At 39.3% G+C, this 15,139-nt stretch overlaps 1 protein-coding gene across 2 annotated transcripts in view; it reads right to left on the reverse strand.

The window, feature by feature from the left end:
• Window positions 1–197: 197 nt before the first annotated feature.
• LOC108692401 (zinc finger protein rotund-like) overlaps window positions 198–15,139 on the reverse strand; it is a 96,295-nt gene continuing 81,353 nt past the window's right edge. For both annotated transcript variants that reach the window (XM_018200626.1, XM_018200627.1), the window contains one exon: window positions 198–1,652. In XM_018200626.1, coding sequence (XP_018056115.1) covers window positions 501–1,652 — 1,152 coding nt within the window. In that variant the 3' untranslated portion in view covers window positions 198–500. The remainder of the gene's footprint in view (window positions 1,653–15,139) is intronic.

Raw genomic sequence — 15,139 nt, forward strand, 5'->3', positions numbered from 1 at the left:
TATATATATATGTACGGAATCGAAAGGATCATAGATAAGATAAAAAAAACAAAGAGAAAAAAAGGGGAAATAAGAATAAGGGAGAGCGTAATAATTTCATAGGTTGTCAAAAATAATTTCAATCTTCGAGCACATATCAACTTTATCTCGTATTTCTTATCCATTTCCCAACGATAATTTTCACGCTGTATTTTAATTTACTAAAAAATCACAAGACCCTGTCCTTCTTACATACATACCTGTTTATGCGTACAAGACCAACGCAAAGAAGGGACTTCGCTCGCAAGGGATTTACTTACACCAATGTGGTGAATAAATTAAAGACGGATAAAGAGATCACGGACAGGAAACTGATCGAGCTTCGATGAAGAGCCAGCGTCATGACGTACCGTGTCACGCGAAAAGCAGAAGAAAAAGGATAGAGGGAGAGCCGAAAGCTCAGGCCGAGACAAAGAGCGCACGAATGCTTTCTGAGGTTAATTTCCAAAGATCAGACAGAATTACTGCTTCTCTTTGAGACCACCTAGCAACGCATGGCTCTCCATCGTGGCACTGAGATTACTGAGATTGCTCAGATTCCCTAGGTTCCCCAGGTTGCCCAGATTGCCGAGATTTGGCTGGTGGGCATAATTCCTAATCTGGTGAAGGCTGATCAGCTGATTCGGGAAGGACGTGGCGTTCTGATTGCTGGTAGTGCCGGGCGTCACACCTGACGACGAGGATGTTGGCGACGACTTCTGCGTCGTGTTGAACGCCTCGTAGAGGTACGGTCGGGACGCCGGATGATGGCTACCAGGGTAATGCAGGTGATTCAGCGGATTTAACGGGTGCTGCATCGAAGAGATCGAATTAATCGAGATCGTCGATATCGGCGTGAAAGCCGAGCTGCTGTTAGGATGATGATTCGCTCCTGGTTGAGGCGTCTGTTGCCTCGAGTCGTTCTCTATAGACTCGCCAGCGCGATGTCCGTGTCCCGGCAGTAGCATCTCCGGATTCTGATTCTGATGGTACTCTGTATGATGGTGCGGCAACCTCTCGTGCAGGTCGCCGATCACTGTATCCGGGCTAACTTTGGGCCAGTAGTGGTCCTGATGGTGAGCGGTCATCGCGTGTATCGACGGCCTGAGGCCCGTGCCGATGATCGGCGGTCTCTTATCCGTTCTCTCTGCGTGCTTCTGCATATGCTTCGCCAGATAGGTCTCTTGGGTGTAACTCTTACCGCAGTACTGGCAGATGTGCGTTTTTAGGTGCTTCGACTCCTTGTGCTTCGGTATGTGCTCGAGCAGACTTGGCTCATCGGAGAAGCACTTGTAACAGGAGTTACACTTGTACGGCTTGTCGGTCTGGTGGCATCGAGAATGGCTCTGTAGGTTGCTCAATTGGCTGAACGCCTTCGTACAGCCTGGATGCCGACACTTGTACGGCTTATCGCCAGTGTGCGTGCGGATGTGCTGCTGTAGATGGCTCAGCTGGGTGAACTTCCGTTGGCAAATCTCGCAACGGTACGGCTTAATGCCAAGGTGGATCCTCGTATGCTGCGACAGGTACGAGGAGTTGGCGAACGCCTTGGAGCACTGCGTGCATTTGTACGGCTTCGCTTCGCGCATATGAATCTGCGTGTGGAGCTGCAGATCCGCCTTGCTACCGAATATCTGCAAAAAGAAAAAATACTTTGGTGTCAAAGAGAGACATGTAAAATGAAAAAAAGAGGAAAAGGAGAAAATATATATGTGTGTGTGTGTGTGTGTGTGTGTGTGTGTGTGTGTGTGTATACATGAGTGAGATGCGAAGAAATAAGTCGTAATCTTAGAAACTCATGCCAATCGCCACTGAAGGAGACTTAATGTTTCCTTATCTAAAATGCAAATTAATAACTTCCTGCGCGCACGTGACACAGTGTACGGGACAGGAGCGTACTTTGGAATTGAATGAAACGTTCATTTCTGCTACAATATATGGCAGAACAATACGAGGGAGGAAGGGAGAAAGGATCGGTTAGGAAACAATCTCTCTATTGCCGCGCGACGTTCGCTTCCCTCTCGTTTCCATGACGCGCTAACCGGACACGTCGCGCCGGTATATTTATAAATAAATAAATAAACGAAAAAAGAGGAGCACTGCCACAGTAGCTCGAGCGTATATGCACGAGGCGGGGAGAGGCTGACCTTGTCTATCACGGCCTAGCCTCGAGGCATATCCGACCGACTGGCTTCGGGTACCGCATAGGAGATCCCCTCCTCTTTCTCATACTCTAGTGTGCGTATATCCTCGCTCTTTCCTTCCTTCATCTTGCCGCCTCGCTTTGTCTCCTCCTTTATCCCCCATCATTTCATTCGCCGCCGGTTCCTCGCATGCTAGTTTCTAGTTCCTCTGATCTCATCTGACTTCTTTTTTTTTTCCTTTTTCATATCTCTCTCTGCGCGACAACGTGGACAAGCCGACGATCAACGATTATTATCACCTATCCTTCCCGATATCTTTCTCGATCGCGCTAAACGCTTGTCGCATGCTTGTATTATCACGTATCTTATAATACAATTCAAATGAATATTCATTTCTTATACATATATTAATCGCATGATTGAGACGTGAGTGTCGCGCACAATTATCGTACTTCCATACAATTTTTAACGTTGCACGAATTCATAATCGAACATCCACTTTAATTCCAATTTTGCCTGTAATCTTAGAGACGATAATATGTTTTCCAATATTCCCTGGCTTTATTGCAAACGTGATTAATTAATGAAACGTGATGTAATGTTCGATGCACGAGTCCTCACATCCGGAGATAATCGCGGCACAACCCTCCACCATTTTCGATCTTCTTACTTTCTTTCGAAATTTCCGTCCCGTCCACGATGGATCACTAATGCCGCTAAAACGTCTCATTCATCCGTAATGACGCGCGCGCATCATTACCGAATAATAACACCGGTCACGAAATCCATGATGCTCCGAGGTAACGATCGTGCGGGTATTTCGGCTTCGTGGAAAGGGCAGCGAATTGTCTTCCGACGCCGCGGCGGACGAAGGTATCGCACCGGAATGACGTGTTGGAGTCGAAGAAACGATCCTGAACACGCGAGAAGCGACAAAGCCAGTTTTCTGACGTCGCCTCCGTTCGACCGAGGTTATTACGTAAAAACGACGGGTTCCTTTCTGAAACCTTCCATCGTATTCGCCACGCCCGAGGATCTAGGGCGAGAAGGAGTCTTTCCAGGTCCTTCGCGTGGCAAGGATCCAAACCTGGAAGGATGACCGACTCTCGTTACCGCGCTCGACGAGGGCTCGTTATTTCCTGCAGCTGGAAAACTTTTGGATCTCACGGTTCGCGTAAACAATAACTCACTTCGAAACAATTTACGCAACTCTATGATTAGACGGATGTCTGTATAATAACGGCGAAGTAAACATATTTCACGTTTACATTATAGATTAATTGTTTTAGCAATGTAGATTAACTTTAATATTTCGGTTTAATTTATTCTTCTTTTAATTCTTAAAATTAGAAATAAATAAAAGATAAATTAAACCGAGATGAAAATTAATTTACATTATTGGTGGAAGTGAGCACGAGTATATCGAAATATGTCAAATACAGTTTCTTCGAAGGAGATTACTTTGGAGGTAAGGCTGTAAGCATTTAAAATCCTATTATCATATAGTGCGGTAGGCACAAAGACACACAGACATACTTGGAGTCTTGATTTTTATGACTTTACATCTTCGCGCGCTATTTAACAGAAGCAGGAAGAGCGATAATCCAAGCATGCTAACGGCAAGTTGGTTAACGATCGCTTTACGGTTGTCCTGGATCGTGATTTATTCGGTAATCGATCGACGGTCTCGCTCGAGGCTTCAACGGCTGACTTGGCGCGTCCTTTAACGGGTTGGAGCTGTTATTTTTTTTATTTCCTCCTTTCGAAACACGTCCTTGTCGGTGTCAAGTTCGCGCATAGTCCACGTAACGCGATAGTCTGTTGCGCGTCATTCTTTTCTTGTTTTTTTTTTCTTTTTCTTCCGTTCCTTTAGCGCAGCAAGTAAACGGCAAATCTGAGGGCGCGAGAACAATTAGAGGAAGAGGAGACAAAAGGAAAGAGGAAATATTATTTATATTATTGACATGTATGTAAATTGTTAAATCATAATCATATACTTCCTATTTACGATTCATTTAAATTATTTAATGTTCTCTTTTTGCAAAAAACGCTGTGTAATATATTTACAATGATAGTTGATTCTATAAGTATAGTGTTAATTAAAATAGGGAATAATAAAAAGAAAGAAATAAAAATGTAATAAAGCGTTCTTTTAATAAAGCGTTCTTCAGATCAGAACTTTAAAGTAATCATTGCATGTCTGCTCCATCTTTTAAAAATATCCAGTATTCGTGCAAAATTTGAGAACAATTAGATGCAGGGTCGACAAACTTATAAATAAATTCTGATTCTGACTTCGTTCGTGCACTCTTCGCCGTACATGATTACATATGGTAGAATAAACGATTAGCTTAGTCAAGGTTTCGTGTCTTGCAGGATAAGTGTCATCGTTGTGGAATATAAATTACGCTAGTTCGTATCAATGGAACAACAAATCAATGCTTCTAATTGATGGACTTTAAACTTTGAGAAAATTGTTTGCTTTGCTAGCTGTGAAATTTATTTAAAATAAACGAGACAAAGTGTCGTAATAAAAATATCAACGATACGAAAAATGGGGATTATAAGCTTCGCGGTCTTCAAATTAAATTTTATCTCTTCTATTCGTTGATTTAATTGCAAAATATTTGGAAGAATCGAGGAAAGCACGCTGATTGGCAGACTAAATATTTCGCGTATGGATCTTCTCTGCGAGAACTTGGAAGAGATCTCTTGCCGTTCAATGGACTTGATTCAATTAAAGAATTTCTCGATGCAAATCACGACGGCGCCAAATAAAAATTGGCGGTTATAATTGACAGAAGGCAGTTTAGTCGACCGCGGAGATGCAAGCGCGACTTATTCGTGCAGAATTTGAAGGAAATCCCGTTGAAAGAAATTCCAGATTATACGATTAAATGAGAATTAATCTGTAATGCGAGCACGACGCGATGAAACGAGCGCTGTGCGCGACGGCTCGAAGTAGTCCTGCTGAATTAAATCGGACAGTCGGAATCTCACGCCTTTCGTCCTTCTCTGTCACGGAGAGATGGAGAGGTGCGCCTTCAAGAAAAATAATAGCGATAAATTCAGAAATTACGTCGGCCAGACTGTGCGCAGGTATGCGAAATTAGCGCCTCTAATTACGAAACCGGCGAGGAACTATGCCCGCCGGGCAACCGGCTAGTCCTCCTGTCATTTCTGATTAATCGACGTCGATTTACTTAGGCAATACTTAAGAAGCCGAGACGAAGTACATTTGCCGTGACGCAGCCGGGTATAAATCGTACACTCCGGGATCATCAGAGGGATTTTAGAAGCGCGCGTGCAAAGCCAATCTCCGCGCCATGTTAAATTCTCGAATCGGAATCAAGCAGAACCTTAAGTTCTTTTCAAACAAAGATCTACTGACGAGTAGTCGTCTCAGCCGCAACCGCACGTGTAAATTATAAGATTTCACGATTCCTCCGACGAAACGACGATTAATTTATCATACGCTCGCACCACGTTCAATAACGATTAATCGACATATATTTATCTCGTGTATCTAAGAGTTCAGGATGATGATCGTTCGCGCACAGAGGATTTCGTCATTCAGCTCCGAGTCTGTTCTGTAGAATTCCAGCGTTGTGATGGATGACAGTCGCTTCGCATCTAGTCTCGTCTGTGTATATTTGCCGTTCTGTTTCCTCGTCTGGTTCTTCAACCTCCGCGAAGTAGTCTACGAAGTAGCCTCGGGGCCAGATCTCATAAATTCAATTTAAATATTTCGACCTTAATGATCATCAGACGCGAGAAGGAAGGTAGAGGCGACAGTCAAGGTCGGTGTCGGCATCCGATAAAAGTACATTTTAATTGAGCAATTGGCAATGTCTTATTGCAGATACCTCTCTCTACAATTTTTATATCTTTTCCTTCATATTTAATAAGTTTGTTTCGAGGACACCGAGAAGTATTCAAACGGACTAACGAGACGCAAAGTTCAAAAGAATCTTTTAAATTTCAAAGTCCGTGGTATCCTCAGAGCTCCAGCACTCGTGATCCCGCCACGATCCTCACGTGAATTCTTAACGATGCCTTTCGATTACGCAAGCAAAATTAGTATGTTAAAAAAATCGCATATTAATACATTTATAATATCTATGCATACGTGCAACGCATATATCACTTCCTTTCGATAAAATGAGACGTTTCAATGGTGGTTTAATTTTTTACAAATATTTTAAATGACTTATGAATTTATATGTATTCTACCACGCGCGCTGAAACTGATTTGCATTATCGTGCTTATAAAATAAAGGCACGTGTGTTCACAGCTCTCTTCGGATGGTAACGTTACTCATGGCATGCCGGAATTATAAAATATTCGATAAGCCGCGAAGTCAAAATAAAACTGCCGAGATAATTAATTTTATGGAATTAAAAGGCTTCTAAATGCGATTGAGTTCGTTACGATTATCGACGTTTCACTCTCTTGCGTTTATCTCGTAAAGCCAATTCATTAAGGCGATAAAGATGTGTAGCGATCTTTTTGCAAACAAAAGCTCAAGCTTTGAAAGCGGCTTATTAATCACGTAAAACGCCATGGTGATTAAGTGGGGATGTAAAAGTCACTCAAGTTTTCAATACTTCGTATACGAAATAATCGAACTTATTAAAAAATCGTGGAAACATCCAATAATTGGCTGAAGCTTGTCAACTTCACTTTAATCAACTTATCCTTTTAGACACGCTTGTCTGTACCTTTCGATTCATCACAAGTTTTATTCGATTCCTCTTATTATTTAATATTGTTGACCATATTATAATACTTATAATAAACTTTATTATTTCCACATTATAATATTTATCACAAAATTTATCGCTGAAACAATATCGTTATAGCTAACGTTGAAACTTGAAATTTCTTTTATAAATTATAATATAACAATATTCACACACATATGATCTTCAGTTCTAATTTGTTAGTACTATTATATTTAATATTAACCATGAATCAGTTTATTTGTAGGTCATTTATTTTTATAATTACACTATTCAATCAATAGTAATAGCTATTTCGCGATCGATAACGTGCACGAAGCGATGACATTCTGTTCACGTACTTTGACGAGCCGTTTTTTTTTTTTTTTTTTTTTGCGAGAAACAGTTAGAACACGCTGGGAAATTTTTCCGAGAAAGGTATTTGCGTAAATACTAGTTGGAAATCCAAGAGTTAATGAACAACACAGTGCGCGTGTTGTAGCAGCTCTTGCTCCGATTCTCTCCGCTCGCCCAGAGCACCGCGAGGTCGGTGACAACCTGTTGATAGGAATTTTCGTAGCCGGGTTGATGCGTCGGGTCAAAATCAACCCGGCAACGCGATAAAGTATAAGCGCTGCTTACTGTGATACTCGGATAATTGCGGCGATGCGCGCATACGCAAGAGATAATTTCGAAACGCTTCGGAATGCTCTCCTCAGACTCGCGCGTTGCCGAGGCGAAGTGGAAATAATTTCACGAAAAGCACTCGCGAAACGGTGAGAGTCTACGGGATTTTCAGATTCATCGAAGAGACGGACAGAAGCGGCGGTTACGTAGTTCTGTCGATTAACTGCCAAGACACTATCGTATCTTCTGATAACGTTGAAGTACGAAGTGATTTGGAATCAACAACCGAAACTGAGCGGAATTAAGGAATGATTTAATGAAAGAAGGTGAAAGTATCGAGCAGCAAGTATAATCACGTTCGGAGATTTATCTGATAAATAAATCTGGTAAGAGTTTATTGACTTATATCGCGAATAATCAAAATTCTTGATGATCCTAAATTATTTAATATACCTAAGGAGATAGGAGAGTAAAAGTAAATTCTTACAATTTCGAAGACATATTTAAAAAATATTTATCGAGCCGTATGACTCATTCTTTTTTTCTCTCTTTCCTGTCCGATCTCTCTCTCTCTCTCTCTCTTTTTCTCTTTAACGTAGATCCCAAAAATCCTCGAACTCGTGCATAAAATTATAATAAATTTGAAAGAATTGCAGTTGGTGAATTGTGGCCTCGTTAAAAAATTTAAATTAGTTGCAAATCTCAGTCATGCCGGACACGTGTCATGTAGGACAATCCGGCGTCTGACAGCGACACGATTATGGTTATCGGGCGACACCATGCTCGAACAGTTTAGATCGTCTATAATACCAACGATGAAAGGTTTGTTTGCGTTAAAATTTCTCCTAAATTTTTTCATTTAAAAGAAACAAGTATTGAAGAGAGAGAGAGAGAGAGAGAGAGAGAGAGAGAGAGAGAGAGAGAGCAAAGATACTACATTATTAGATATCAAAGGAGCAATGTAATCCAATAATCCCTAGAGTTAATAACATTTCTTATTTTTTTTACTTTCATATGTCAAAATGTGAATTGATTTATTTCTGTGATTAGTTTCAATGTAAACAACATTAACGTATGCATTTAGTAAATAATAAATTAAATCTGTCAAATTGAATATCTCACTTAATATTATTCATTTTCTTGAAATTAGTTTAGTTTTAATCAAATTAATATATTATGGGTAGAAGCAGTGGCAATCTATAAAAATGATTAAAAATAACTGAAATTATGGATATAACATTTATATAACATTTATATCCACATTCATATAATTGACATTATAAATTCAACGGTGTAAGTGGAAAGAGTATAAGCAACGCGAATAGACCTATAGTCGATGGTGAGTAACGATCATTATCCAGCAAGTTTATCCAGTAATACGCGTTCACAGTTCGTCACGGATCCCGCATATCGCTCGAGAAAGAGAGATATCTATTATTCCGAAGATTTATTCTAATAAAAGGAAACTGACTAAGCGTATTCCTGGTCGATCAAGAAGTACGATTTATCGGAGCGGCATTACGCAACGCGCCACGTCTCGGTTGACAGGTTTTCAAGTCATCAGCTCTGCTATCATTTCGCCCAGCAGCCGGCATTCTCGAGCCATACGTTTTGTCTAATGACACGCGGTGGTTGTACACGAAAGCGACGGTCAAACAAGTTTCGCGCGACCGCATCGCGAAAATCCATGATGTACCGTGATATATCGCGACACGTGACACACGACTGCCCACACAACTTCGTTATTATTTAGCCGCGATAAAGCTGTAACTGTAACATTCATCGGGAGTTACTTCCTGAGGTTATCGTCGCTTGATAATACTGTATCCCGAAGAGGAGATCCAAATATAATTAGGGAAAAACATGCAACTCACATTCATGTACGCAGTAAGAATACTAAAAATTTTTTTATATCCTAACCATTAAAGACCTTTATGAAAACTATGATGATACAAGAACAAAAATTTTTGCTTTGGCATTTGCTAATCACTAAACAAGAAAATATATATTATAATAATCTGACAAGATAGAAGGTTGAAGAAATTACTAGTAAAGATGATGACGAATTTGATAAAATTTCGAATTGACGATGAAGAATCGCTTTATATTCAATTCGATTACAAATGGTCGTCAAAAAGCATTAGCCGATAATTTAACGAGATACGTGCAGAAACGAATGCGCGAACATTCGAATGATAATAACGGAGAGAATGATTTTTGGGAGAAAACGACGGAGGGGAGGGGAGAGAGAGAGAGAGAGAGAGAGAGAGATGGAGGCGCAACGATCAAAACGATGGTGACCGGTTTCCGATTTCTTCTCTCTCGGGAATTCGCCTCATCCTCGTCTACGACACGGCAGCTGGCAGGTGCCTGGGAGAATATCCGGCCGATTCTTTATCTACCCAATTATACAATCCCTTGTCTAATTGGCTAGTCCCTGGACCACCCTAACGAAAAACAAGAACAATTGCCTGCAGATTCCTCTTCACGCTATCCGGCGACTTCCGTACGCCGTTATGTTCTTCACACTCGATATCTCTGTTTCCTCATGTCGTATTACGCAATTGGAACAGCGTTGCGTAAAAATGATTTAACCTATCAAATGTCGGTTTTATATAGATTAAGCTTAAAACATTTATGCTGCTGAATCGCGTGTTTCTGTTTCGACGAATTTAATCTTTTTAAATTCATAATATTGTTTAATTGATTTGTCAAATAATGAACATAAAAGTTGCCACGTCATTCAAGATAATTTTAATTGCAGATGAAGTTTTATAATAATAAATCTCTTTTACCTGGCCTCGCGTATTTATAACACGCGCAGTTTTTATATTTTATTACTTATTACAAAATGTCGAAAGATAATGATAAATGGTATTGCCCTAACGCGAGGGATTAAAACGAACGCACGCATCGCGTTTGAAACAATATACAATAATTATGGTTTAGGATTTAAGTTGATAGTTGATTGGCCGCGAAGCCGCTATTCATTAAACCTGCAACCGCGCTTATCGAGATCATCGAGCACAAACTCTAAACTGATCGTACTAAATCAGTCATTTATACGCGAGCCTCATAATCAAACATCACATAGAGTTCCAAGTTCACAATTTGGCTAAATATCGTTTTGTGATCAGTATCGACCTTTGCGGCTTGAAACCACTGCCGACCGATGATTAGTGTTTTGCAATTAATTACACATTGGAATTCGTTAAACGATACCTGATCGGAAACCAGTAAAAATATTTGATTACATTTCTGCTGGGACATTTCCGTCAATCCAGAATTTCTCTAGTATAGTTAATCATTCATCTTATAGACAGAATCGAATTATTTCAACATATTATTACAATTATTACAGATTAATTTACAGATGAAAATAGAATTTTTTTATTTCTCGCTTAATCCTAAATAGAATTTTAATTGAAATTTAGACTAATTGTCTGATTAATAATGAAAATGAAAAAAATTGCAACAAATTTTTTTCAATATACATATTTTGTTTTAGGGAGAAAAAAAAATCGAATGTCAATGTTTTTTTTTATACGGCACGTTAATACGGCAGGTGTTCTTTTCATAGAAACTTTTTTGAGTACATCGACGATGTTTGTATATCAGAATAGTTGTGGCAATTCGCTCAGCAACAGTAGTAACTCGAAAATCCGCGAAATCGATGCCTGCCTGCCTATGAAAGAATAACGCACGATCCAATTTCTGTTGGAAGCAATTCGAAACAGACGCAGCAGTTCATTCTCTCCATTTCTGCCATTCATTAACGTAGACCGTGGTTACTAGGAACGGTTTCAGAATCGCTTTAGCCTCGAGACGCGAACAAAAACCGAGCGGTAGCGCTCGCGCTACAGGAGAAAGAGTAATTAGTACGAGAAGAGGAGAGATCAATGTGTGTGGAGGACGTTGCCTTATCCCCAGAACTGTACGGTGTTACAGACCGTTTGGATACGGCTGGTTCTATGAAATAAAACATTTTATAAAGCAAAAAAAGCGCTTCTCTCTTTATGCGAGATAATATTTCATTAAATAGCAAAACGGGTGCAAGCAAATTTTATCGTCGTAAAGTTTGCGGATTTCATTGAACGTTGCCAGACATTGGATCGAATGAAAATACATTTTTTTTTTCTCGACAAATTTTCTGTATTGTACTTGCAAAGCTCACTTTCGATCGCGGTAACATTTATCACGCGAGCGAGTGCGTAAATATAAAATACCGTCGGTAAAACACTCGCGCATGTCTGAGTGACTGGAATGGCTACCGTCACGCAAATGCGAAAAGTATTGCAACTCGTAAGCAATTACAAGCAGAGGGGACAAATAAAAAAGAGAGAAAGAATACGAAGTGATTCTAGACGGAATGTAACGTCGTTGTTTATGGACATGAGGTGTGCTCTCCGGGTTAGAACGACGCGAGCCAGACTCGTCAGTGCGGTGAAATAAAAACTAAAAACTGCCCAAAGGCATCCGGGTAGCAGCGGGAACGAGTGATGGTCAGTGGTGAGATGAGTGGTAAGGAAAAAGCAGAGAAAATTGATACGCGATGAATGGAACGCGCAGAAGAAACACGAGCAAAAGGAGGCGCGATCATTTTTCCTGTCGATGTTTCCGCGCTCGTAGCGTAGAGGAACGCATTCGCCCGCAACAATTGCTCGTCGTAAACGACGGCCTCTCCCGTAGTTCGCGTATAGCCGGGCAGTGATTGAAATACGAAAGAAGCATATTTCCCTCGCTGATTATAAGCTTCACAGAGAACAGCGATCCTCCCCCCCATTTCGAGTCGATATAATTTCAGAGAACTTCATCAGAGAGAGTCTGCTTTATCCGCTTTTTCCGTTCTCTGCCCAGTGTCGCATCGCAATTTATTAATAACATAAGTAAAACGACTCAGAGATGATATCGTGGAAAAAAAATGACTTGTTAAAACAACTAAAAACTACACTACGATACAGCCGTAATATACGAACAGTCAGTTTTTTTACTTTAAAGTATCAAAGTAATACGGATGAATATAATTAGCGATTATAGATAACTATATTGGTTGTAATATAGATATTTTTTCAAACAAAAAATGTTAATACAGTAAAGATAACTTTCTGCAAAAAATCAATCCAATATATAGATACAATTTTTTTTTTTTTTGACAAAAAACATGCTAGCTAAAATGATACATATTTTTGCTATTGTAATAAAAAAAACTTATTATATTAGCAATTAACATACTAATAATAATTGCTTACAGATATGATTTCTTTATTCAATCATCAAATATTCTTAATCATAAATGTGATTAAATTCGCGCAATAAAGCTACAGCTTTGCTGAACTCTATTTTTTCCTTCATCTAACATGTTAATATAAATACACTTGTGTTGCAAATAGATAGATACTATAAACAGAGAGAATATTGCCTCGCCGCGGACAATACAGGTTTTTTGATAAATATTTCACTGTACATATATACGTACTTTACTCAAAGCCAGATACTACCCTCTTATAATACGCGTGTCGTTGAAAATAGAGAGGGGACTCGCGACTGAAATCGGGATAGTATATCCGGTGTCCCGCGGCTGTGATAACTGCGGAACCGGAATGAGGCTCCTAAGGGAAGGATTTTTTTTCTATTAGCAATGCTGGGCGCACATACGCGTGTACGCGCACCCTAAAAAGGCGAGATGCGGCGGCCATCTGCGCTCCTCATAAAGGTGAGCATATGAATGCGGAATGCATGCAGCCTTTTTCGTAGAGATTGGAAAGAGTTTTGGAAATAAACGTTTATCGGTTCGATGACATACCGATCCTTGACAATTAAGATCAGCATTGAATAAACAAGACGAAGAAACCTCGGAACAAGAATTAAAGAATCTTAATATCAAAGTAGAATAAGTAAAAACTTTATAAGAAATAAATGAATGATAAAGTTCAATGAGCAGTTTGCAGAATTGGATATAAACTTTACACCGAAATATTTAAACATTTGGCTCTAACTCGTTTAACTCACTCATGTAGATCTTCGTTACTTAATTATGAATAATAAAAATTTCGAATTGTCTTTTTCTTTGATATCTTATTGCACGAAAATTCTCGATGCAGCTTCGATTTTTCGTTTGAAACGATAGAAAGAGACAGAGAAGGACAGGGAAAATTATAAAAGAGGAAAGGAGCGAGAGACGATGGCGAACAGCACGAAGATAAAACGAAAAAGCGAAGCGCCGATATTCGTTCGAAAGAGGAGAGGAAGGAGGAGAAAAGGGGGGGAGGGGAGGGAAAGATAGAGGCGAGGCGAGAGAAGCGGAGGAGGAGGATGCCGACGAGAGCGACGGCGCTAACGATTCCTTAATGAAAGCTGAAGCGGCGCGGCAGAAGGCTAGCCTCGTGTTTCGGAGCGCCCGGGTTCTTTTACGCCACCGGTCCCACCCTTTGTGCGTATATACCGTGTATACGGGGTGTCTCTGACCAACCGTATTCTTCTCCGACGCCATGCGAGTTAGCGACGGTAGAAAATTATGTTGTTGAGCGAGAAAGTATCTCTGTATCGTAATGATTGAAATATTCCAGGACGATATCGTTCGAATTTTATATGCATGTTGCGTCAAGTATTTTGCGTTTGTATCGTTGTTTGTGTAATAATTTTTTTGTTTATTGTATAAAATTATCATCACTATGCCTCTGTTTTACTCGTAATTAGAACAAACATTTCGTTTATTAAATTTTTAAAATGTATTATTGTAAAAATATTATATCGAATGAAATTAAATTATAGAAAATATCATATATCTACTCGTTGGTCGAGTTGAAATTAGATAAGTAAATACGGTGTAATTATACATACGTACAAATTCTATACAATGTAATGTATATGTGCGTGTGTGCTTAGATACTATGTGTACACATAGAATAAGTTTAACGCCTATGTACGCAAAAGTGAAACACGAATACCTCTGTAAACGGAATGTTTGGTCAGATGAATCTCAAGTTTATTCGCGCATGATTTTCGTCCAGACTTCATTCTAATTAATGTTATGTAGTTTGTTCGTAGCAATAAGCTTTAGCTCACGCGAAATATACATATATACACGATTCATACGTATGTAATTTTAATGAGACTTTAAGTGTTTCATCATAAATTACATATTCCATTTTTCTAATGGTGATTTAGAAAATACAATGGAATCGTTACGAAGAAAATATAACTATCAACAAGCCAATATAAAGGTATAATTCTAATGAAATTTTAATAAAATATCGACTGTGTGTATATCGAGTTTAATTTAGTTACGTTTAGTATTGCTTTCTTTATAGAATCTCACTCTTATAATATCATTAATTCATAGATAGATATCCCGAAAATCAATACGTTATCATGAGTCTGAGGACTAAATTATATTTTTTGAAAATCCAAATTGGATTTTCTAAATAAGCACATCATTGTAAATTTTAAATAATTAAATACTATGACGAAATTAATATCTAATGTAATTTATATTATTATAAATATAAAAATATTTCATTTCATCACGATCGAACATTAAAAGAAGAATCACCTTCCTTTCTTTCTCTCTCGCTCTCTCTCTCTCTCTCTCTCTCTCTCTCTCTCTCTCTCTCTCTCTCTCTCTCTCT

Source organism: Atta colombica, unplaced genomic scaffold (assembly GCF_001594045.1).
Source record: "Atta colombica isolate Treedump-2 unplaced genomic scaffold, Acol1.0 scaffold7, whole genome shotgun sequence".
NCBI lineage: Eukaryota > Metazoa > Arthropoda > Insecta > Hymenoptera > Formicidae > Atta > Atta colombica.